Here is a 25,695-nt window from a genome sequence, read left to right as displayed (position 1 = left end):
GAGCCAGTGACTAGACATTGCAGCAAACGGTCGGTTGATGCGACGACCTGAGCTGTAACGTGCCAAGGGAGACGACGCTTACAGCAGCATGGTCAGTGCAGGAAAGAACGAAGGTTTATTGAGAGCGTGGCTTATAAAGGCATGAATGCAGCGCGCTGTACAACTGCGCATCACAGATGCGCATCCGCGCTGATATAATCAGTACACACGTCCGATACATCCTCCCTCGGGCAACAAACAAAACAGATTGAGATACATATACACATTTGCCAAAACTTATGACACTTGCTTAAAATGTTCATCATAATGAAGCTTCTGGGGAGGCCGGACGACACGAGTCGACCTTCTAGTAGCATGCGTCGGTTGGATGCCAGGCGAAGGATCGCCGTCACTTGCTGGTAGCATTGATCCTACGGCTGTTTGTAGAGATGACGTCTCGGTGGCTTGCGCTGTTGGTTCAGCTGGTGCTGCAGGCGCCGGCGCACCAGAACTTTCGCATGGTGGAACCTCCTCGCAGTCGTCATCACTTTCACTGCTATACAGTTCACCCGTCCTAAGTAGATGTCGGCGGTTGCGCCGCAGAACACGTCGATCTTGCGTGCGTACCAAATAGGAACGTGGAGCATTTTCACCAACGACTTTCGCTTTTGGGGACCACGCAGTCGCATCCTGAAGCCTCACCTTCGTGCCTCTGCGCAGTATTGGCAAAGGCCTCCCGTCCTTGGCTTGGTGGTGCTTCCTCACAGGGATCCGGGACACCCTACCGAAGTCAGGAAGGTTAGAACGAAGTCGCCTTCTTTGCAGAAGCTCACCCGGAGAATGCCCATCTTCCAGTGGTGTTGAGCGATAGGCTAGTAAACCCAGCCAGAAGTCCTCCCTCGCCTCTCGAGTCTTTTTCAGGATGCGCTTTACGATTTGCACACCTTTCTCAGCCAAGCCGTTCGACTGCGGATAACGGGGGCTGGAGGTTACATGCTTGAAATCGTATGTTTTGGCAAATCTGGCAAATTCATGGCTTGAAAACTGGGGTCCGTTATCCGTGCAAACTTCTACAGGTACGCCGTACCTGGCGAACATGGCGCTAAGGGCTGCGATCGTAGTTGCTGCAGTTGTGTCGTCAAGTTTCTCAACCTCAGGGAAATTTGAAAAGGCGTCGTAAGCAACCACGTACGAATCTCCAGCATAAGAAAAGATATCTACGCCGACCCTATACCAAGCACATTTTGGAACTGGCCGCATTAAAAGTGGTTCATGCGGTTGCCTGTACGCGTAGACTGAGCTGTCGTCGCCTGTGCTCAAACAACTGTCTCTGCTTCTTCTGCACGAGAGGTACGCGGATAGTGCACATATTTATACAGATGGTTCCACAAACATCCAGTGTTCGTCCGGTGCTGTGGTCGTCCCAGCAAGAGGTATTACCATCAGCTTTAGGACTGACCACCCAACGACATCTACATCTGCGGAACTAGCTGCTCTTCGCGCTGCTCTTAGTTTCGTCAATCGGGAACCACCTCGACAATGGTCAATTTTCAGTGACTCAAAGGCAGCCCTCCAATCTGTGCTATCAGCTCTGCGTCGCGGGCCATTCGAACAGCTCGTGCTCGATATTCGATACCTGCTTCATACATCACATGAGAAAGGGCATCACGTGACGTTTCAGTGGCTGCCAAGTCACTGCGGCGTCATAGGAAATGAAGACGCTGATAAAGCCGCTCGGACAGCTCTTGAAGACACACAGGAAGAGGCCATACCACATTCGCGGTCCGACGCAGCCAGCAGACTTCAAGTGCTTGCACGGGAGATCACGCTCTCTCTATGGTGCACACCAAGCAGCCCGACCAACCGCAGCAATCATCAACACGACCTGCCCTCATTGATGCGTCTCTGTATGCCAACTGGACTCCGCCGAAGTGAGGCCACCCTGCTTTATCGCTTATGGCTAGGGGTGGCCTTCACGAAATCCTACTCGTTTCGCATTGGAATGGCCGATAACGCTCTCTGCAATGCCTGTCTTTGCGAGGAGACGCTGGAACACATTCTGTGCGACTGTCCTGAATATAATGTTCAGAGACAGTCCATGGCATCTGTTCTAGCGCACCTGGACAATAGACCATTGTCAGTTGCAACCATTTTCACACATCGCCGACAGAAGACATCGCAGCTGAAGGCGACGAAGGGACTACTTCGGTTTATGAAGGATACGGGCTTGGACAAGCGGCTGTGACAGTGATATCGCGTACTGCGCAAGAGTGACGGACTGTAACTGACGATGTGTTCGCTGTGTTATGTGCTCTCTCTCTCTCTCTCTCTCCTCCCATCTTTCATCTCCCCCATCCCGCTCCCATGTGTAGGGTAGCAAACCGGTTAAGCGAAACTGGTTAACCTCCCTGCCTTCCTTCTCCACTTTTTCCTTCCTACTTTCGGCAGGTTGCGCAGCTTTCTACTAGGGCAGCTATTTCGCCGTTCAGACCGGGCCAAAATACGAGAGTTCGGGCCCTCTCTTTGCACTTTTGCAACCCGAGGTGGCCAGCATGTATCCTGTTCAGGATGCTTTGTCTCATACTCCTCGGTATTACAACTTTCGAGCCCTTCAACACTATTCCATTAACGACTGACAGCTCTTTCGCAAAAGGCTTGAGTTCCCCGGTCACCGGCTGTCCGCTTGTTAAGCTCTTCCTCACGGCCTGTAAGTATACGTCACGAGACGTTTCTTGTTGCAGTAGCCGCTGCGTTTCAGAAGTGACCATGTAGCCCAAGGACTGCACCGCATGGATCTCCACGTCGTCGGTGGTACCAGAAGTGGTGCCAACTTGATCTTTGCCCTGGTCAGCCGTTGAGCGTGACAACATGTCAGCGAGAACCAGCTGTTTCCCGGGAATGTACTGCAAGACAAAGTTGTATTTTAGTAGCCGCAAAAAGAATCTTTGCACTCGCGGTGGCATGTCGGCGATTTCCTTTTGCGCGATCGCTATAAGCGGCTTATGGTCTGTTTCGATAAGCACTTTTCTTCCGTACACAAACTCGTGAAACCTTTCACAGCCAAAACAAATTCCGAGTGCCTCCTTTTCAATTTGTGCATAGCTTTGCTCGGCTCGGGTTAATACACGAGATGCATACGCTACCGGTCGCCATTCACCATTGTAGCCTTGCAATAATGCTGCACCGACACCTTCCTTTGATGCGTCGCACGTTATCTTAGTTTCTCGGTGCGGATCAAAGATTGCAAGCAGGGGGGCGGTAGTCAAAACTTGCGTTAAGATTTGCCACTCTTTCGCGTGGTTTTCCGTCCATTGGAACTCTGCGCGGGACTTGATAAGCTCTCGTAAAAGCGTCGTTCGCTCGGACAACAGTGGCACGAATTTGCTGAAATAGTTCAGCACTCCCAGCATCCGCTGGACGTCAGTCTTGGACGTTGGTGTCGGCATGTTCGCCAGGCTTTCGATAAGCTTTGGGTCAGGCGATATGCCCGTTCGGCTTATGACGTCACCAAGGAATTTGACTGATTTCACGCCGAACTTGCATTTCTGCGCGTTGAAAGTCAATCCTGCTTTCTCGGCAGCCTTAAGCACTTCCGTCAACCGTTCATCGTGTTCTTTTTTACTGGAACCCCAAACTAAAATGTCGTCAATGTATACCAGCACCCCAGGTAGGCCCTCGAATACTTGACTCATGGTTTGTTGAAATACCTCCGGTGCGGACGAAATGCCGAAAGGCAGACGCAGAAAACGGTATCTCCCAAACGGTGAAGAGAAAGTGCAGATCTTAGATGTGCGCTCGTCAAGCGGTATCTGATGATAGCCGGAGTTCGCGTCAAGACAGCTGAAGTACGCGGCATTGGTTAAACGGGCTTCCAAATCTTCGCGCCTAGGAAGCGGGAAATGCTGCCGCTTTATGTACTTGTTAACAGCTCTGGGGTCCATGCACACCCGTAGTGTGCCATCTTTCTTTTTTGCCAGAACTAAAGGACTGGCCCAGTCGGTAGGCTCGTTCACTTTGACAATTATGCCAGCACGCACCATTCTTTCAAGTTCCTTCTTTAGAGGCTCTTCCAGTGCCAAAGGAACTCGTCGAGCTGGTTGCACGACTGGCACCGCTTCAGGTTGCAGGACCATGCTGTATGCCTGCTGCAAACAACCGAGGCCCTCGAAGACATGCCTGAATTTCTTGAGAAGTCCTTCGTAGGAAATTTTGTCTACGGCGCCTACTTTACGCTGGACCAGCCCCAAAGCCTCACTAGCTTCTAGCCCGAGTATGGCCTGACGGCCATTTTTCACAACAAAAAATGTGACTGTAGCAGAAGTATTACGAAGCCTTACTTCCTGCGTAGACATTCCATAGCACGCTATGGTACCGCCGTTATACGCCCTCAGCACCGAATTCGTTGGCTTCAACTCTTCAGCTCCCCTCAGTTGGCGGTAAATTGACATGGGAAACAGGCTTGCCTGCGACCCCGTATCCACTTTAAAGCTTATCTCACGATTGCGAACTTGGGCTTTAACAGTCCAATCCCTTTCGTGACTAGATGTTGTGATCTCGAGAATGTCGAAGTCATCGTCTTGCTGTTTTTGGACTTCGCTGACTACCGCTGACGCGCAACTACTTGCAAAGTGGTTCAGCTTGTGGCACAAACGACACCTCTTGCCAAACGCTGGGCATTGCTTCGGTTTATGCCAGTGGTTGCACTTACGACAGTGAAATTGTTCGTTGCCTTGCTTCCGCTCTTTTGAGGGTGGCGCCGTGCGCCTCGATACGGCATCGACTCTGTCTTCCCCGCTACGCCATACTTCGTTTCGCTGTGCTGCAGTCTCCGCTGCTTTACACATTTGCTCTGCTTTTTGCAAAGTCAGTTGGCTGTCACGAAGCATTTTCTCCCGTAGTCTAGGATCGTGCGTGCCAAATACGATCTGGTCCCTTATCATGGATTCTTGCAAAACGCCAAAATTACACTGCGCTGCTTGCTTTTTCAGGTCACGAAAAAATTTTTCAAATGGTTCTCCCTCCGCTTGCTTTCTTGAACGGAATACATATCTCTCGTGCACTTCATTGCTCACTTCGGCGCAATAGGCATCAAATTTTCTCACCACTGTACTGTAGTCGGTCTTGTCTTCATCCATCGCGAACTGGAAGTTGTTGAAGACGTCCAGCGCGTCGTCACCCGCCATGCTCAGCAGGAGGGCTGCCTTCGATGCTTCCGTTTTCGGCTGGTCCTTTGACGCCGTTGCCTGCAGAAATAACTCAAATTTCTGCTTGAAACGCTTCCAGTTTTCCGTGACGTTACCCGTCAGCCGCAATGGCTGTGGTGCCTTCAGCAGGTCCATAACGCGTTCTTCGCGGGAACGGTTCCCCTCAGGCGTCGACAGGCAGCGCAGCAACTTCTGACACCATGTAACGTGCCAAGGGAGACGACGCTTACAGCAGCATGGTCAGTGCAGGAAAGAACGAAGGTTTATTGAGAGCGTGGCTTATAAAGGCATGAATGCAGCGCGCTGTACAACTGCGCATCACAGATGCGCATCCGCGCTGATATAATCAGTACACACGTCCGATACATGAGCGGAGCTCCAAGGAGGAACGGTGAGAGGACTTGGGGAACAAGAAGCAACCTCAACAACTTCTAAGGAGCTTCTTTATTCTCGAAGATTCCTAGCCGCGACGACAAATAAGTTGCGGCTAGTGGTGATGATACGTGCAGACGAGGAAGATGAAATGTAAACATTGTGCTTACAGTATGTTTTATATAATGATTATTATGAAAGATAACACATACCTATTGACAAAAACCCAATGACCCAAGTTGGTGTCAAATATATTTATTAAAGAGCGGCACGTACTCAGTGGCAAATACCCTGCGACCCAAGTTGGTGTCAAAGTCTGGTTCATTGAAGAGCACCATGTACCTAGAGTTACACACCCAGTGAGCTCATAGATATCCGGAAATTTATACTTCGTTATAAATTGGAATAATTCACCCGTTTCTTGGCAATCCCTCATAGTGGGTAGGAGCCACATACGTGATAGGAAACAACAACGACCCAAGCTCGCGTGAAAGAGAGTCATCGCAGAATGGCTCGTACCAAGTGGCACATACTGAGTGACCAAAGCTGACATCAGAGAGGTTCATTGAAGGGCTCCACATACCCGGAGTTACGCTCCCAGTAACCCAAGTTGGTCCGACGGTTGGTTTTCAACTCACTTGTATGCCCGGTGCTCTACCCATTTGACCATGGAATATATAGTGACCCAATGGCTGGTAAGAGGTTAGGTGCGGACACAGATATGTGGATACATTAAGACATAGAGACGTACCGCTAACTAGAGTAAGTATCTGAAAGATGCTAATAGGCATTAACGGGAAGACACGACGTCAAATTCGACGGGAGTTTTCCCCGCTTTTTGCGGTGTTATCAACTTACCATCCGACTTGACTTTCCCTGATATTGGACAGTGGCAATGTGCAATGTAAAGTAGGTCAGTATCGCTCTTGCTGCCTCTTGTCCAAGATGTCACTGGGCGACATATGCAATATCATGAGAGCCTGAACAAGAATGTTTAGTGGCAACCAGGATACCTTCGAGTTGTTTTCGTTGTAAAAGGAACGTCCATTTCCGAGACGCGGGTCGCACTTTTACAATTGCTAGTAGGTACAGCGAGGCGTGACTCCTCCATGACTCCCTTGAGTCTACGAAACCCAGCGAAGTGTTAGGGAGCACCTCCGGCTTGATGTTTCCATTATGCATTGTTTTCTGTCGCCGTTTAAAAGCATTACTGTGGCAGCGTAGCTTTGCGCGCTGTACGGAGATCGTTATTTCTGAATACAGCGTATGCGTGACCTTTTTTGGCAGCTTTAAGGACGCGAAATGCTTTGCGACAGCGACTTGTGGTTTGTTTCCTCGCCTTTCACATCTGCGCGCGCGGCTCATCAACGTCGTATTTTTGATGCGCTGTCGTCTCGCCGATATCTTGGGCTAAATTTAGTTTTCAACTATGCGCTACTTCTTGACTGCTGCCATGAAGTCCGCCTACAGTAAAAAAAAAAGCAAATTCAGCATGTGAGCTTCCTCGCAAAGCACGCTACTGGAAAACAACTCGCCTTGGTTTATGAAAACCTCACTCACGAGGTTTCCTTCGGCCGCACAGTATTTTTTTCGCGACCCACCGTCCGACAATAAAGTTCCAGGACTGCGCGTAGTTCATAGAGAGCGAAACGGGCTGCGAAAACGCCTTGACGTAGTTATTGGAGGCGATGCCCTCTCTTATCAAAGCTCACTCTTGATCGATCCATCATGTGACTGACGGTGTTTTTCAAGACATTCACTAAGAAATTTGAGCTCTTTCATCCGTAGCGTTCTCTAAGCCCTAAAAATTCATAAAACTTCTTTTCTGCCAAGCCCACAAATCGTACAGGCTTTCCTTAGAACTCCGTATGGAGTATCGTGCTTGTCATACGATTGCCCGTATGACACGAGTATGAGATTATCAGTTGAATTCAATTGATGGTCACCTATATTTCTGTTATTTTCCTCGCGTACAATTCGCCCAGGGATTTTTCTTTATTTTGTTAAGTTTCGCGTATGTACGCTGGACAGTGGCTGCGAACCCGTGGACTGGTACCTATAGTCGTCTAGGCAAAGCCAACTGCATGCAATCAACCTTGCGTGAATCTTTGTTCTCTAGCCACTTCTTTTCTAGTTTGTTTCTTTTTTTTATTGACAAACTGGTCGTACATTTGATACATGTCATTCTAAAAAAATTTGCACTCTTAAGGGTGTTGGCATTTCCTATGGGTAACAACCCTACCGTTAAGGTTTTACAAAACAAAGACGAGCTGTAACTAGACGTTCGATGAGGAAAGGCGCGGTTGAAAACTAATAATTCTGACGGCCTTGGATGCACTGAAATATGTAACAAGATAATTTGCCAACGGTAGCTTTCAAAGTTTACTTAATGCACTTTTTGTGTCGTCTATCACAGCTATTATCATTTTCACTTGCCAGAAAAAGTAGGCAAACAAGATACCTTCATTGGTCCCCACCAACGATTCAATTTTATCCCTCAAACGTGAGACGCCGAAATCTGCAATTATATCAGTCTCATTTCAGAGAATCGCGCGTCGCGGATATGGTCGGACGCTTCACGTATACGGCGATATGCAATGCTAGCGCGCTACACAGAATAGCCGTGCACCAGACTTAACACCTTATCAGCTGGCTATAGGGAATATCATGGCCAACCGAGGTGCCAATCTAATCGATAAAGGCCAGAATCGAGGACTGTCTTTCTCTTGTGCACTGCATCCATCGAGAATTTTCCTCGCAATTGCAGCAGAGTATATCACTTGCCGTGGTGACTTTGTGGCTATGTCATTGTGCTATTAAGAAGGAGGTCTCGCTTTGGATCCCCGGCTACGGCGATGGAGGCGATATCCTAAAATTGCGATGGTGACGAAGTGCGAGAACGCTCCTGTATCGTGCATACGGGAGGACGTTAAATAAACCCAGGTGTCCCGATTAATCCGACGTTGCCCGCTATGGTGTGCCTGATAACCAGATCGTAGTTTCGGCACATAAAACCCCAGAATTTAATTTTTTTTTTAGCAGCGCATCTTTTGTCACATAATCGCACTAGATATATTTTACAAAATGGAATCGGTCCTTGGAGAATGGCGGGTTTCAATTCGGCTGCACCAATACGTACTCCGAGCTCTTTATTTAGAAAGTTCGTTAGCGATTACATTGTTTTGCCATTGTTTTGATTTGCCGTGGAGGTTATATCCGCCGCTTCACATTACCCTGCTGAGGAGGCAGAATTGTGATATACGCCACAGAAAAAAAAATTCTCAAATTTGTTAGCATTTCCTTTAATACGTATGTAGTTCTTCCTCCGGACGATCTGGCTGCAGCAGATCGCGCACTTTCGCGGCCGTGTCTTCATGATGGGCTGCTAATTATTGTCATCTTGTTGGGTCGGCTAGTATATGTTCCCTTTCCTTATATATATATATATATATATATATATATATATATATATATGTTGCGAACGTTACCCTTTGAGATACGTTGGTGCATTGCAGTGCAGTTCCACAGGAGGGAGGGAAGAGAAAAGTAGAAGGCAAGGAGGTTAACCAGAATAACGTCCGGTTGGCTACCCTAGACCGGGGGAATGGGAAAGGGGAAAACAAAGATTACAGGGAGAGAGAGGAGGGAAGGAAAGAAGGAAATTGCGGCGAGTTCGCTGACGCGTGTGGTCTTACAGAAATTGCATTAAAAGTCACAGATGGTCGCACACACCCGTCGTCCTTAAGAAACACAAAAGCGCCTTCACCGCTTTATGGGCCGACGGGTGATGGGGGCGGTGTTCCAGCAGCACTTGCACAGAACGTGGCCGATTGTCCAGTTTTTGGATAGCTTTGACAAGTTCTTGTCTCTCTGGGGCATATCTTGGACAGTGGCACAGCAGGTGGTCGATGTTTTCTTCGGTGCCACATACCTCGCATGCTGCGCTGTCAGTAATTCCAGTTAATGTAGAGTATGCTTCCACAGATTGCCAAAGGGGCAATGTTCAAAATTCCTGGACATGGAATCGGGCACGGGAAGGGGCAATTTTAGCACAAGCAGCTTTGGTCACTGCGAAGGTCATCACCTTTGGTCATCATCTTACATCAAATTGTGGCATTCCCAGTAACTGTTCAAACTAAACCCCTCACAGTAGTAAGCTGGGTATATTCACTGAAACAGATATAGAATTGGTGATGTCTTCATCTTCAAGAATGACTGCCCTATATTTCTTTTGAAAATAACGAAACGTATTCACTATTTGACACCTAGTTATTAGCTTTTTTGTCACTTATATTACAGGACCAAAGGAAGCGCTCCTGGAATCTTATTATCTGACGGCATGTTGTTTGTCCATCTGAGAATTTCTTTTTCGAAGCCGGTCCCAATGCATATAGTATTACAGGTAGTACAATTATATTTTATGGTCGTATAGTACATTCAGAAGAAATCCTCAAAGTTTTCAGCTTTGACATAAAAATTACCTTACGCGCCTTTTCCCTCAAAATGCCATTTAGCTATTTTCTTTTCTTCGTCAAAATACTGCCCAGATAATATTTGAAAAAATGAGAAGTGTGTAAAAAACATAAAGAGAATGTACTTTCAGTACTGCACTAAACTATTCTAAAAATCTCTAGACATTCCTATTCCATTGTCTATCAGGCGTTTTATTGTACTCTCAGAATGTTTCGAGAATAGGCTGGCTTATGAACATCGCATATCTGTTATTGCGGAGTCTCTATGATATGCGGCGCGACTTGCCAAGATACTGCACTCAGTGTAGAGTTCGTATAAACTACACGCGTTCTAGTTATCTTTAAACTGGAGTCCTTCAGGGAGAGGTAATGCTAGCAAAGATACATATGTGAAGCAGTGCAATACGCTACCGCACTGGGTGCGACTACAGAACAGAGGCTACTGGGAGGTGTACCGCGTTACATTGTGCTATGGGATCTTATAATGACACATATATATTGTAAAATAGCGTCTGTTAGGTTCTCGTTTTCGTCATTTATATGTCGCAAACATCAAGAAAAAGTAGTAGATGCGAGTAACTAAGGTCATAATGCTAAGTACGACAGGTTACAATTACAAAATAAGTTAACCCGCTGTGGAGGGTTTCGACAAAATATCGCTCGTGGCACTTAGCACTGAACGCCACAGTACTTGTTCGTACTATGGGGTGCCAGTCGCCCGGAGAAGAGAACTTTCTTTATATGTTTAATATGTTTATATGTTTAAAAATTTCAATGCATCCGTGACTGTCTCCAAAGGTAGCTTCATCCGATAACCTTAACTGACACCTGATGGAGCTTCAGGGAAGATGACATTGATGGTTCAGCACTCCTTGTGGCTCTGGCTCTTTTTTGCTCGCCATCTGCACTGTTATGGTGCGAAGATTGTCCTGAAATTTCCCAAGCAAAGTTCATCCTGCGTGCGTTAAAGGACGAGACGCGAGGATGGAACAGGGTGTCTTTCATGGCGACAAACCGCGGTGACTGAAGGACTGAAGGCTATCAACACTGTGTAAACCGTGAGAACGTGCAGCTCGTGAGATTAGTATACAACATACGTTAAGGCATTTTATGGGTCGTTATACTTGCCCTCTCTCTAGCTTGTAGGTAGCACGTTACAGTGCGATTCGCCTTGCTAAAAGACTCACGCAATAAACGATATGCGATAACCGGGAAGCAGGCTTCTGCGCACAGCTGGAACGTTACCAGCAAGAAGGAGGTGCTCCAAGCGGAAGCGTACCGCTCTTGAATTTCCATTTCCCGCTCTGTGTTTTGAGCTTCGCCACAATAATGATAACGCTGTGGAGAAGCCCGCTTGCGGTACAATGCCGAAGCATCTGAGGGGCGGGTGTGTCTGAGTCGGTGCCACGTCTCTCTGCCCCCGACAGCATGGAGCGCAACGGCCAGTCATCGGAGAAGCCGTGGCAGCGGTCCCTGAGCTTCCTTCGTCGGGGTAGCAGCCGGCGGCACCGGCCCCAGGCGGGGCCCCCGCCGCTGCCGCCCACCGCCCCGCCGCCGGCCACCGAGAAGGTGGGCGCCGGCCCTGCGGGCGCCGGCTTGCCTGCCGCCGTTGCACGCTGCATGCGCCGCACCTGCACGCCTCCCGGGGGGGCCTCAGCCGCGCCGCCGCCGACGCCCCCAGGGCAGCACCCGCCGCACTGTGCACGCGAGCGCGAACTGCCGCCGCGCGAGCCCCCGCGCCTGACGCTGCGGCGCCGCGCGCAGGGCGACCGGCCGCCGGCCCGCCTGAGGCCAGACTCCATCGCCCTGGGGCCGTCGCCGCAAGGGAGCCGCTGTGCGTCGCCGCTGCGCCGGTCACCGTCGCCGCGACGGTCGGCCGCGGGGTTCTCGGACGCTGTCAGCGACCTGGTCGACAAGGTCAAGTACGAGACAAGTCGCCGGGGCCGAGCCAGAGGTACGCCGTCCACCCTGTCAACGCTTAGTACGCCTTCGCGTCCCCGCTAGACATACAAACAGATGACTCTGTCGACATCCCATCTCGTCCAAGAAATAACTACGCTGGTTGTAAAACGCTTCCAGTCTTACGCGTCCTTGAAGTTAAGCCAAGAGTAAGAAACACGCTTCAAACCACTAAAGTGTTACACTGAAGCGCACCAAATGTGTGACACCTTTAGCTGAAAACGCACTTGTGCGCGCGTGTGCTATCTTGCTCATGCGTTATTTTCTTTTAAATATGCTAGGAAAAAGACCACAAATATTGGCCGACATAGTGTGACCGAACTTTATCAAACAGTGCTGTTCACACAGACACTGTCCTTAGCTTCATAAAATGTCTATGTACATGCCTCTGAGAACCAGTAGAATCAGTAGATGATGTCATTAAGTGAAATCAGCGGGAAGCGTTTCATGCAGCGCAGTTTACGACGCAGCTACTCCATGAATTAAAGTAGCTCTCATCGTGAAGTACGTGAAAGAAATACAAGAAATCAACGGCACATTTTATTCATCACCTGAATATAAAATACACCTGCAGTAATTGTAACGATTTTCTACAAGGTCCTCAATGATAAATTTACATGTAAAGTGGCAGTTCATGAACTCTTCATCAATGTATCTGTTCAAGAAAAAATCGTACACGGTAGCTAGAAGTTCCTGCTTAGTTATCTTTATACGTAATTCCCATCAGCCAAGGATTCGTTACTTACTCAGCATCGCCGGTGTTCAGCAAGTAACGGAGAGCAACATCTCAATGATCCAAAGCATGGTGTCTTTGCACGCTGCCACGGCCAAGCGAATGCCATATCCATACAGTCCATATCCAGATTTTACGAGCAGAAACTTTTTTTTTTTTTGCGCAGTGTTCAAGGTATATGAAGATGCATCATATCTGCAGTTCATACGTGAGTGGTCCACTGTTGAGATATTTTTAGGCAAAATTGAAGCAAAGAAAAATTTTCGATCAGTAGGGTAAAGCGGGGTAAAATGAGACAAAAATTTGCAAACTGAGGTTAACGTTCAGCACAGTGTGTTGGCGGGCTAGTTGGTGCGAATCCATAATTGCTTTATGTCGTATTTCTTGTGTCCGTCGTTTTGCACTAAACAAACTAATTATCAGATTAATGTATCTGTTTTTTAACAACTGTGTCAAAAATTCAATGACTACATTGGGCTTTTGCCTTGGTCTGAGAAAATAGTGGCACTGGAATAGTTTAAGTACTAAATAAAAATTATTTTGGAAAAAGTATGCAATGTCTCCTTTTCCCCGTCCACCGGAGGAAAATAACACAGGTCGAGGGGGCCCGTAAAATGAGACAACCTCAAAACAATTCGCAGCTTCCAAACGAGGCACTTGTAGTAGGCCCCATGGGCCACCAAGCAGGGCCCCGTCGCTGCAACTTCTGCTTTGTATCCACACAGAGCCTGTTCTTCTTGAACACAAGAAGCTGACAGTTCCCTTTGGTACAAGTCATGTGACTGGCAGCTTTTTCTTGACCTGCTTGCACGCTGCATGGATAGCAAAAAGAAGGGTTCTCACTCGAAAGCTGTGACAAGGACAGACGGCACGACGGCGCGCCGCTGGAAGGAGGTGCTCCTCGTCTCATCTGTCCTTGTCAGTGCTTTCAGCTGGAAACCTTTCTTGCTATGTGCAACCAACAAGCTCAGGAACAGGAAAACACTATACTGAATGTATACTTGCGCCTTCGCTTCATTTGGCCTTCCTCTACGATTTCTACACTTTGGGCAAGAATGCATGCCGTCTGACAGCCTTTGCGAACCAATGGGCCTTGCGAGTAGACGAGGATGAAAATTAAGCTCAGCTCTGTATTCTCTCCTTCGGATTTTTTTTTTCTTGGCGCTGGAGAAATTTCGTGATTTTTTTATCACATTTAATATGATCGTCCTTGTTCACAGGGTTTATGCGAATGCCTCAGCAGGTTATATTTTGGCACATCGATAACATTCGGTGCAGCTCGAATAAAGTCGGATACGTGAGAAAATGTTCCAAAAGCCAGGGGAACTCATGCTTCAAAGTGTTGTTTTCACTGGCTTTCACTTGTTGTTGAGTAAAGCCAGTGAAAACAACACTTTGAAGCTCGAATAAAGTCATCCCCCTGATGAAAGGCTCCAGTGGCTCTTTGAATCTAATTTGCGGCTATTTAAGCACTCAATGTCTTTCTCTTGTACGTCCGGACCATCCTAGACAAGAGCATGAAAATTGTTTGGAGCTGTAACAAACAAGACGCTCCATGAAATTATTTTAAGGCTGCTTGGCACGTCTTGCCCCTTCCTTAGGATGTTGTTCAAATAATTGTACTACAGCGCATGTTCATATATAACATGCTGAAATTTCACGTAAGTGTAGCTGGTGAAGGCAACAAATCAAATAAAATAGAAACTTTCATTGACAAAGAACAGTACCAGTGCTGCAGTGTACACGCCCGAAAAAACGAACTGATTTCTGCGATTTTTTTTTGTCAGGCCACCAACTGACAGGCAATTGGTGCGCATATTATTTCCTCCGGTGTACCTCGCCCTATTATGACAATTTTCTAGTAGAGGAAAGTAGAGAAATAGTGTCACCTGTTCGCAAAATATTATGCCACTTTGACTGCGCAGTTTGAAGATGGGGAGCGTTAAGCTTAAAATGACCCGTCTTGTCCATGTCTCATTTTGCGCCGCCTTACCTTGTGGAAACTGGATCATTGCATGGCACCAGTCCGAAATTGCGCATTGGTCACGAGAGAGGCCATAAAGGAAATAAAAAAATATATATATCCAGACTGCAGTGAATCTGTTCTTGACTCAGATGCTGTTAACACAAGTTACGATATTTACTCGTGGGCACGTTTGGAGACTCCGACTTGATGTTCAGAACCCTGTGGTACTCCTGAAACGCTCGGAGAATATTAGGGCTACCTGAAAAACTGAAAACGCCTGGGCGACGCTAACATTACTTTCTTCTAGACTGTTTCCCGTATACAAGAGCATATGCCAGACTCAAATCTTGTCTCTTGGGTGTTTGCTAGTGGGGTGTACTTAATTTACTTTTAGCTCAACTTTCAACAAATTGATTGTAACTGTAGACTCTGTGAAAGCGACTTTTATATATACAACGAAGTATACAATCGAACAAATGTTTGGTGATTTAGAAACTTCTCGTGAATAAATTTGTTCATGTGAGAGTGAAATGGAAATTATACCACGGAATAAGGGAAAGAAATTCAAATTTCACTTAGAACATGGGGAAGATAAACGCGAAAATCTAGCAACACTTACCTGACCGAAGCCATGAAAAAAAGAATTAAAGAAAAATCAGACGCCCGCTTCAGCTAGCACTCACTTTAAGATCACAAGCACGATTTTCAATATATTCTACTGCTGTATATGTCTCTCTCTTTGTCGTTAAGTATTGTATATTCTCCAAGGTTATATTCTGTGTACATTTTGTGGTTAGGTTTGTTTCGTCTAGAAAAAAAAATAGCGACCATGGCATAGTTTTCGGAATGATCATTGGTGCAATCCCAGAAAGAGCTGCTCGTGTTTCTATCGTTCGTTCCTTTTTTTTCTTAACGTTAAGTCGTGTCTGGACTGAACTAAAGCGCGACAAACGAATGAACATGATCAGCCCATTGCCTATAGCCTGAGAAATGGTTTCCTGCATAAGTCTTCCGAGGCAATCAAAGAACTAATGCGGCCCGACCATCAAATGTGATTCGATGGCTGCTTGCGGAGGCACTTTTGAAGATGTCACTGTATTGAACTGCACCGAGCGCATTAAGTTTATACAACGCTATTACCTTGCATTTCGTCGTGGCACTGACGGAACACTAAAGAGAAAAACCGCGATGGGCTTGTGTTTCTACAGATTCTATTCTATAGATTCTATTATGTGAAAACAAAAGATACAGCCAACAAATGAGACTCAAGAGTGCGGTCTAACAGCTTTGAAAAACCTTCTTGAGGAGAGGCATAGCTCGGCGCTATTAGCAGATCTACATGCAGCTTACAGTCATTTCTAAAAGTGTTGTTCGTACGAGTGTTTTATTTTTATTGTCATTCTGCGCCGTGTGAGTTAGGGGGTAGCGCTATTCAGTTCACGCAGTTATATTGAGAGATTCTTTGTTATGTTGGCGGCGTTATTTATACTGTTACGTATAAAAATGCATATTATACGTAGACTATGTTACGCGTATAAGGTCATATACGTATATGTACAGTACGTTAATGTATACGTTACGTGCGCAGTATTATCAGTGTGTAGCGCCATATGCATAAAACACTAAGTCTTAATGAAAAAGGAACCAGCCGGAGCCGCAGTCGTGCGCAAACATCTCATCTCTATCATGCCAGTAAAAAATTTAAAAAAAACGTACCGCTTTCAGTGAGATTAGGGAGAGACCAAATTCTCCTTGCTCACATCATAGCGACGACCTCGAGTCTGGCTGCCTTGATGGTACGGGGTAGCGTACGAGTGCTTATTCGCCAGTTGCCTGCTCCTAAATTTCCCGTTCTACGTGACGCCGGCGGCTGAAAGAATGTTGCGCATCCGCCACCATGTCCGTGATCGGCGCTGGCTAACACTCCCAGGGCTAGGTAGAGTACGCATACGCAGTGGCGTAGCAACAGGGGGGGCCGGGGGGCCGTGGGCCCCAGGTGCACGGGGCCAGTAGGGGGGGTGTCATATACGTCTGAAGACACCCGAAAATTGTCGATATCCTCGCCTTCCTCGACTACACCCGGGGGGGGGGGGGGGGGGGGTGACAGAAGAGCGAAGGGCCCCGGGTGCCAGACGACCTAGCTACGCCACTGCGCATACACAAACGAACGAGAAAGCGTAAGGGGAGACAGCAGTCAACGTGCCCCTATTGGTATGGAACAGCGCACGCTTAATGCGGAAGATGTGGGTCCGGCTCCCACCGGCGGCAGAGTTGTGTTTTCGTCCACTTACATTTCCCTTTTCCTATTATCTCTGCATTTCGTTTAAAAGAACGCTTAACTTTCCTCGTGCTTTCCTGGGCTTCGCTGCCGGTTCGCGTCATGTAGTTGTAACAAACAAAAGACCGAGCCCCTCGGTTCCTCTTCTGGCTCAGAGGGCAGAATGTGCGACAATAGGCGGGCGACGATGCCACCCGCAAGTGTCCGCGCCTGTCTATCGCAGAGGATATGTCAGCTTCGAGGATTGTACGAGGTTGACTTGAGACACGCGCCCATCACAAGCAAAAAAAAAAGGGGAGGTGGGGAGGCAGCTTGGTCATTGAATTTCGTTTTCTTTTCTCTCCGTGCTCAGCTTCCCATGCTCAGTTTCCCGAAGGCCATACGCACAAACTGAAGCGTAGTGATGGTGAAATTGTTTTGTTTGCTTTTTCGCAGTTCTTGCTCGAAAAAAATTTTGCAAATAGAAATTACACTTCTGGTCCCGCTTCCCTCCGCTAATAACTTTTTTTTTCCTCGCGCGCAAATGCTAACTGACTTTCAGGAGTCAATGTAATCGCCCAGAGATGCGTCGACAATTGCCTTTGGCGTCCTTTCAACATCCGCTCCCTGTCAGCTGCACTGCTTTATCCGTACACTGAACCAGATGGTTACAGAGAGGGGAGAGGAGGCGGGTGTGTTGTTACACTAAGGCTGGAGGAAATTTCTTTCCGCAAACGCCTCAACTCTCTCCAGATGGATATCCGAAATATTTTGGGGCAGAAGAGCTGCCGTCGGCACGTGCGTGTTACCAGGGAATCTCCTCCCAAGGACTGAATGAACATTAAATGCTGCACGACGTCCGCGATCCGACGAGAGCCGGCGCATTCGGCACACGCTCTCTGTGCCTTCCCGCGTGGCGTGCACTGTCGACGACTAACCCGCCCTGTCTCCGTGTCGCAGCGCGGCTCCACGGCGACGAGTTCCTGCGGGACTCGCCCCTGCGCGGCCGCCGCGGGTCGGCGGAGTACCGCAGCAGCACGTGGCTGGGCCAGCGGTCGCGCAGCCCTTCGCCCAGCCGCGCGGGCGCCGGGGCCGAGCGCCACTACGGTGGCGCGCGGTCCGCGAGTCCCGCGGCATCGGCGCAGAGCCTGCCGGCCCAGCGGCGCCGGCTACCGCCAACGCCGGCCAAACCGTCGCGGCTACGGCTCGACGCACGATCCATGGAGGCCGGCATCAACTTCCCCAGCGTGTCGCAGTCGCCCACGCTGCCGGGCGCCCGCTCGCCGGCCGCCATCAACTTCCCCAAAGTGAACGCCTCGCCAACCCACTGCCCCCGACAGCTGCCCTCGCCGCTGCTGCCCAACGGCTACAAGCCGCGCCGCACGCCGCGCCGCCGGCGCAGTGGCGACATCGACGACGACGACTGGTGCTAGCCGCCGCCGCCCGTTGTCGCCGCCGCGCGCCTCCCGATGCAACAAAAATATCGCCGCCGAGATATAAGAAAATAAGAAAAAAAAGAAAAAAAAAGTTTTATTACCTGAACGAAAACGAAAAAAAAATCTACTGCGCAAATAAACTAAACAAGTTACATATAACGCACTGGCTCCTGTCTCAATCATCTGGCGGATGTGTGCGGGTACACGGCGTGTGCTTACTTGACCGCTTCGGATCAGGAGCGAAGGTTCGCTACGGCTGCACTTCCTCGGCGATTAGCGCTGCGGCGTTAATGCGGCGCCCGCTCTGCCTGCCGGTGAGTACGGGTTATGAATCGGCGTTCTTCCCAGCGAGGTCTCCAGACGGCGTCTCACGTGTCCGTTATACGACGCCTAACAGTTGGATGCCACAGCAATGCGCTTTGTAACTATACGCTCGCTTATTTACGTGTAGTTCAACGACGAGATTAATGAGGCGAATACGTATCACTTTATGCTGCTGCATCTCTCGTGCTAATGCACTCATTTATTATCGAGGGCCACTGACACAACCACTCAGGCGCCTCGATCCAAGCATTTTCGCTAGTCATGTAATTTGCGCGTGGTGACGAGAGGCGGCGGCCTGCACAGTTTTCGCTCCTGCGGTCGCCTTCATGAGCCACGCACGCAGAATTTTCTCTCGTTGTGTCGCAATTGCTTTTGTTCACCACTGTCTTCATCGGGTACCCGGCAGTATAATTCGTGTCGCTCTCAAGTAGCACGCCAAGTAATCCGCCAGGCAAAACTCTTCAGATGCCATTAAAGTCTCTCCAGTGAAGACAGCCACCGTTCAGTGCAAAAATAGTGCATGAAGCTTTCGGGAAGCTAAAACTACTACTGAGCGAGACTTTGTGTTATTTACATTGCATAACGTTGCTACAAGGAATGCTTATTCGCCAATTTCAGCGCAGCGCTAAACTTTAGTGACGCCAGAGTAACCTTTTATAAATTGTGAACTAAACTTAGTTTTCTTCAGTTGGAGCAGTAACACCGGAAATAAAATTACTCACGTCCGAAAAAAAAAAACGCAGCACGTAGCAATGTGGGCGTTATGTCTTGTGCATTGCACGAAAAATCAAAAACCGACACGATAACACGCACGTTGATGAAGCTGTGGAAAACGGAAGGTCGGCGTTGCGCGCTCTGAAAGCAAAATTATTCTTCAGTTGTGAAAAAATGTAGCAACGCGGCAAGTTTTTCGTTATTACCGTGCATAAATTTTTAGTGTTGACGACCATATGTTGGTGCGTCTTCCAAGTCGATTAATCCCGGCCACGGCGGCCGCATTTAGATGGGGGCGAAATGCGAAAACACCCGTGCACTTAGATTTAGGTGCACGTTAAAGAACCCCAGGAGGTCGAAATTTCTGGAGTCCTCCAATACGGCGTGCCTCATAATCAGAAAGTGGTTTTGGCATGTAAAACCCCATAGTTTAATTTTTTTCCAAGTCGATTCTTATATTTTTGCAAGCGTTGTGGTTGCAATGTGCTGATACTTCTGAAGTATCAGATTAGATGATTTCGTGACGACAAAGCAACCTTTAAGGTTATCCGCTTCTGTTGAATCCGAGTAATCAGATCCGACTTCGCTGTAACAAGAAAAAAAAAAGGCCAACCACACTGTAGTAGCTTTAAAAACAGCTTGCTTCCCCAGGCACAAAGCTAACGTTGCTCGCTGACATTGGCTCCTTCAATTTAACTTTCCTTTATCATTAATCTCAGAGCGTATTTCGAGTCCGGTGCAATGTGCTTATGTGCACGCCGCGTGGTAGTCATATGAAAATTCACCAGCAGTGAGTATCAAGGCACTGTTACGACTGGGGGTCCGAAGATGTGGAATGTTCAAGAGGGGAAATGAGGTTCAAGAGGGGTTCAAGAAATCAGGTTCAATCAGGTTCAAGACCGTTCGTCCTGTCCACTCCTTCGTGTTACGTCTCGTTTGAAGTCGCGGTTCTTTTCCTCTTTAAACATGTGGGAATTTACTTTACTCGTGGAGGAGTAAGGGAGCGTGGGGCTGGGCCCGATATCCAAGACGTTTTACACATGCGTTCATATTTACATATTTACAAGAAAATTCAAAGTTGTACAGAAAAAGCTCATGAAGAAGTTGTAGCATCTGCTCGCTACCGCCGTCCGTTGCTTTTTTTATTCCCTGCGTGCTCATTGTTCAGTCACTTCCCCCAATCCGACGTCAGGAGACCGATGACATCAGGTTCCACCAATCCGGAGGTCTGGTTCCCTCCGAAGGGAGCTTTGTCGGAAACACACACACATCACTGGGCACAAACAGGGGAAGGGGGATCGTACACTGACTCCGATCGTACACTAATTCCGTCCCCGGCGTAGACGTGCTAATTTGGGCGGCTGACAGGTGATGGCCCATGTCCTTGCACTATTTGCCCAAATCTCTCCTGACCGAGGTACTCCCGTGCTTGCCATCCGTTTTGAGAACCATTTTGACGAGGCCGTCGGTCCGTTCCTCATAATCGCGCTAGCCATGACCGGGGGTAGTCGCGCGGTGAACGGCCGACCACTACAGCACCAAGTGCGGAGGCGCTTCGCTTCAAGCTATAGGTTGTGTGACATAAGTAGCCGCCAGCGTTAAGGACTGGGAACTCCCACATTCTGTCTGCATTTCTTTTTCGGAATTTTGCTTCAGTGATCACTCATGGTGCATAACAGCGCAAAACTTGCCAACGCGCAATAGTTGAAATACGCGCACTGCCGCTTCGATAGCGAGACATCGGCGTTCTTCAAGACCCCGTAATCACAGCAGCCAGACTGCAGGCCAATCATGAAGTTAGGCTTGGTTGCTGGCTTCCGGAAACTGAAGTTACTGAGTAGAAAAGAAATTGTGAAGACTATTGTGGAATTGGACATTGTGCTACGCGATTCCGCTTCCGTTTTTCAAAGCGGGAAAAGAAAAAAAAGAAACGGCAGATGACATTTAAGTCCTTGAACCAACTGCGGTAGCGTGGAACGCTCTCAAAGCGAGCACATTTGCTCAATAGGTGTCAAGGTGATCGCCCTCGACAGGTACGGTGACAGGGATAGAAAAAAAGAGACGTCGCCAAGCGCACAGAGGGCTTGTCAATTAACCTTACCACGATCACTGTGCTCTCAAAATCTGTTGGGTCATTGTCGTAGAGCAAATGCTTGCGAGCAAGTATTTTTGTTACAGCGCACGTTATCTAGTCGTGGAGGCTTTGCACTTCACCTTTATCTACTGCAAAAGTTACGCATCGCATTCGTTCCGTCTGTATGCTATGTATGAATCGCCGCCGTTGTCATTTCGTCTGTATTAAAAAAAAAACTACGCTTTTTTTCTTTTGTCTAACTTATTTCACTCTCTCCTATGCACATACCCAGTGCATTCAAGGCGCAGCTCGCTAAAACGTTGGCATGAAAGGCGTTCATTGAAAAGCGGCACATTCAAAGCGCATTTATGGTGCAGCCTGCAAATGCATCGGGTTGCTGTGCTATAGGAACCCTTGTGACGCGGGTTCAATTCCGCTCAGCATCAGCGGAACTTAAGAGATCATTTTTGCCATTTTAGAATGGCACACGTTCAGTGGAACGTACCCAGTTACCGAAGTTGGCGTCACAGACGTTCATTGGGGAGAGGCGCACACCCGCTCGCACATACCCATTCACCGAAGTTGGCATCAAAGAGGTTCATTAAGACCGAATGGTTAACACTGAGACTGAGTGGTTCATACCATAGAGAGAGAGAGAGAGAGATAAGGAAGCCAGGAACGTTAACCAGTCAGGACTCCTGTTGGGTACCCTACGCTGTGGGAAGGGAGACAGAGAGGAGCGTATAGAGACGTAAACGGACATTACTAGAGTGAAAGACGCTTGTGCAAACCAGACGTTTTCAAAAAGCACAAAAGGTCAGTGCCTTCCAACATGGACCCAAACCTCCACACGGCGCGAAGGGACGCAAGGGCGAAATACGTCGAAAAGTACCTGGCCACAAAAAACACAACAGTATACACAGATGGTGCAGTATACGCCAAGCAAAGAGGCACAAACATAGTAAAGACAGCTGCGATAGTAATAAGCCAAGACTACAAAGAGATCAGCAGCGCGTCAATGAAGGACTGCTCGGTAACGGAAGCTGAGGAAATAGCCGTAGCTCTAGGGGCAGTGGAGGGCTACCGATCCGAAAGGTCCTTAACAATACTCACCGACTCGCAAACTACGTGTCGGAATTACATGAACGGCAGAATAGGACGCAGAGCGCTTCACATCCTCCGCTCCTGCAGGGCTAACAACAAAGTCAGGCATACAATTTTCTGGGTACCGGGACACGCTGGAATAGAAAGGAACCTAAGGGCGGACAAGACAGCTCGAGAGCACACAAACCGAGCGGCCACAAGCACCGATCCTGAGGAACCCATACCAGTCAACCCAAGCTACTCAGACATATTGAATTACTATAAGGGGGTCCGAATCAAATACCCTCCACCCCACAACAGCCTAAATCAGCATGAAGCAACCTCTTGGAGGAGGCTGCAAACAGGAACATATCCAAACCTAAACACACTAAGCAAGATGTTTCCCACCCAATATAGAGACATTTGCCCCTGGTGCGGCGCCAAGCCCACCTTATATCACGTTACATGGGAATGCGTTCAGAATCAGCAATTCCTTCAAATAAAAGACCCGAGTGTGGAGCAGTGGGAGAGGGTGCTTTCCAGCAGCGACCCGAAAGTCCAGCATGGACTAGTAAGGCACGCTCGCCGAGTAGCCACCCTCAGTGGTGCCCTGGAATAGGGGCGTCGACCCTGCGCAGATGGGGAAGAAGACCGTGAAGATGGCCGACCACATCTGCCACCGCTAATTTCTACCCAATTAGAGCAAATAAAGTTTTTCCTCCTCCTCCAAGCCGATGATCGGTGGGGAAGGTATTCTAGTATTGCCTGCTCACTCAGAGGACAGTCATCTAGTTTCCTGAATACGTCGGACATAAATTGTCTTTGTGCTTGAGATTGAGGACAGCGATACAATAAGTGGTCAATGTTCTCCTCACATCCACAGACATCACATGCAGGACTGTCAGTCATTCTAATCAGTGCAGAATAAGCTTTCTTAAAGGCAACTCCCAACCACAACCGACACAGAAGAGACGCTTCGCGTCAGTGCAGTCCAGCTGGAGGTCAGAATTGCTGCGAAGGGTTGAGTCTGTGCATCCTTGTGCGCCTTGTCTGTGCGGTATTCCACTCAGCTAACTAGAGTGAGCGTGCTAGAATGCGAAGCTGTCTCGCAGCGCCGGTCCTTGGGAGAGGTGGGGGACGCAGTGGTCTCCTTGGTTTGACGTCCGAGCTGCCTTATCTGCGTCATCATTTCCAATGATAGCGCAATTGCCTGGTATCCATTCAACAGCGGTATCATGGCCTTTTTCTGTGAAGTGATGGATAAGTTTCACGATTCCGCTCGTCAGCGGATCGTGAGTTCCATTACAATGCGTTGGCAGGTTAGTTGGCGCGAATCCATAATTACTTTGTTTAGCGCAACACAACGGACACGAGAAAGACGACAGGACAAGGCGCTACTCTCAACTGACATCATTTTATTGCGTCACTCCTTTATAGAGAGCAGAATCTAGAAGAACAAGCGCAGTGAGCACCATGTGCAGTAACCACCAACATCCGATCATCAGAGCGCACGCATGCGACAGAATAAAAAAAAAACATATTCAGCGCTGTACAAGGTTAAAGAAGGCACACTAATGCACTGTGACCGCAATGACTGTATGAAGAAAGCTTCCGATAGTGAGTTCCACGTCGGAGAAACGACTGCACACATCGCAAGGCCGGCCTTGAAAAGCAGAACACTGCCCATTTTCTAGGACTCTCTGTATTTATCCCATGAAGCGCATCGCGAAGAGCTGCAAGCTCTGCAGCTGTAGACGTAGTGATATGGTAAGCCTTGAACCGTTGGGTTATTCTCATTGTTGGTATAACTGCAGCACCACCGGAACTGGTTGATGTACGTAGTTGGGCCATTAGTATAAACATGTGTGCAGTCGCTATATTTATCGTGCAAGAAAAGTAATGTTGCTTTAGTGCAGTTAGCAGTAAGTCGGACTTTATGTGAAGTCCTGGTATTGTGAGGTTTACTTGAGTACGGCTCACACACCATGGAGGAATCGAAGGTCTGGCCGCAGGTGCGTTAGCTGGCCTAAGAGAGGCACGGTGCGCGAAGACAGTTGCACTGAATGTCGTGTGGGGCCATTCTACAGGGAGATTTGCAAGGTGGTGGGTAGTGGTCCGTTTGAAGTGTCTTATGTGCACACACATTGTTTCAATAATAATGTGCGTTCTAATAGTGTAATCTTGAGCGACTGCAATAACTTCAGTCGTTGACGAGCTCCGCAGTAAACCAAGCCATATCCTGAGGGCTTGGGATTGGATACCTTGGATTATATTCAGGTTAGTCCTCCAGGTGTTGGAGAAGACCGGTAGGCTGTACCGCAGGAATCCCATATAGAGGAGAGAGAGAGAGAGAATAAACATTTTTATTAGGTAAATGCAGCTTTGGAGAGGCGTTCTCATTCCAGAATGCTTTGAGCTCGGGCCGCGTCCTGGGCCCTCACAATCAGCCGTTGCTGATCCTCGAGGTCGGAGCTGGCCAAGGCTCTCTCCCAAAGCTCGTTGGTGTGGTAAGGGTTCGGAGGATTTAATGGTGCCGCTCTGCAACCCCCTACTATGTGCCTGAGGGACCCGGGCTCTGCGCAGAAGTGGCATTGCGGAGAGAATTGTGTAGGGGCTATGAGATGATTTCTGGTTGGGTGGGGGAATGTATTAACCTGTAGAGCTCGGAGGACTCGCTCCTGCTCTAGGTAGTGACTTGTGTGGGGGTGCACCAATAAAGAGGACCCTGTATAGCTGCAGCATAGAATGTATTGACACTCCCCAGGTATTTCCTGCCAGGAACCTAAACATATGGCGAATTCCCGTGAGACGTTTTCTCACATAATTCACATGAGGGGTCCAAGAGAGATTTTTGTCAATAAGCTGTACGAGATCAGTTGTCCGTTGACAAAATCACGTATGGGGTCATTGGTTTCCTGGTAAATGCCACCACTGCACGCTCTTCACATGATACTTGAAATCCTTATTCTCGAAGGTAGGATGGTGTGAAAGTGCCTGCCTTCTAAAGCCGCGCGCGAAGCTTAGGTCACGTCACACCCGACGTCCAAATACATATGTCGTCGGCAAAGATGGAGAACCTAACGGTGCATGGAAGGATGTTGGCGAGTCCAGTGAGTGTTAGA

The 25,695-nt window shown here is 48.4% G+C and overlaps 1 protein-coding gene across 1 annotated transcript in view; it reads left to right on the top strand.

Moving 5' to 3' along the window:
• The window catches only part of cac (calcium voltage-gated channel subunit cacophony), a 618,385-nt gene extending 599,836 nt beyond the window's left edge, over positions 1-18,549 (top strand). The window contains exons 45-46 of the mRNA XM_070530231.1: positions 11,455-11,981; positions 17,903-18,549. Of these exons, the coding sequence (XP_070386332.1) occupies positions 11,455-11,981; positions 17,903-18,375 (1,000 nt within the window). The 3' untranslated portion in view covers positions 18,376-18,549. The remainder of the gene's footprint in view (positions 1-11,454; positions 11,982-17,902) is intronic.
• Positions 18,550-25,695: the final 7,146 nt, after the last annotated feature.

This window comes from Dermacentor albipictus, chromosome 1 (genome assembly GCF_038994185.2).
Source record: "Dermacentor albipictus isolate Rhodes 1998 colony chromosome 1, USDA_Dalb.pri_finalv2, whole genome shotgun sequence".
NCBI lineage: Eukaryota > Metazoa > Arthropoda > Arachnida > Ixodida > Ixodidae > Dermacentor > Dermacentor albipictus.
The sequence above is the reverse complement of the archived record's forward strand: the minus strand, read 5'-3'. Positions and strand labels throughout refer to the sequence as shown.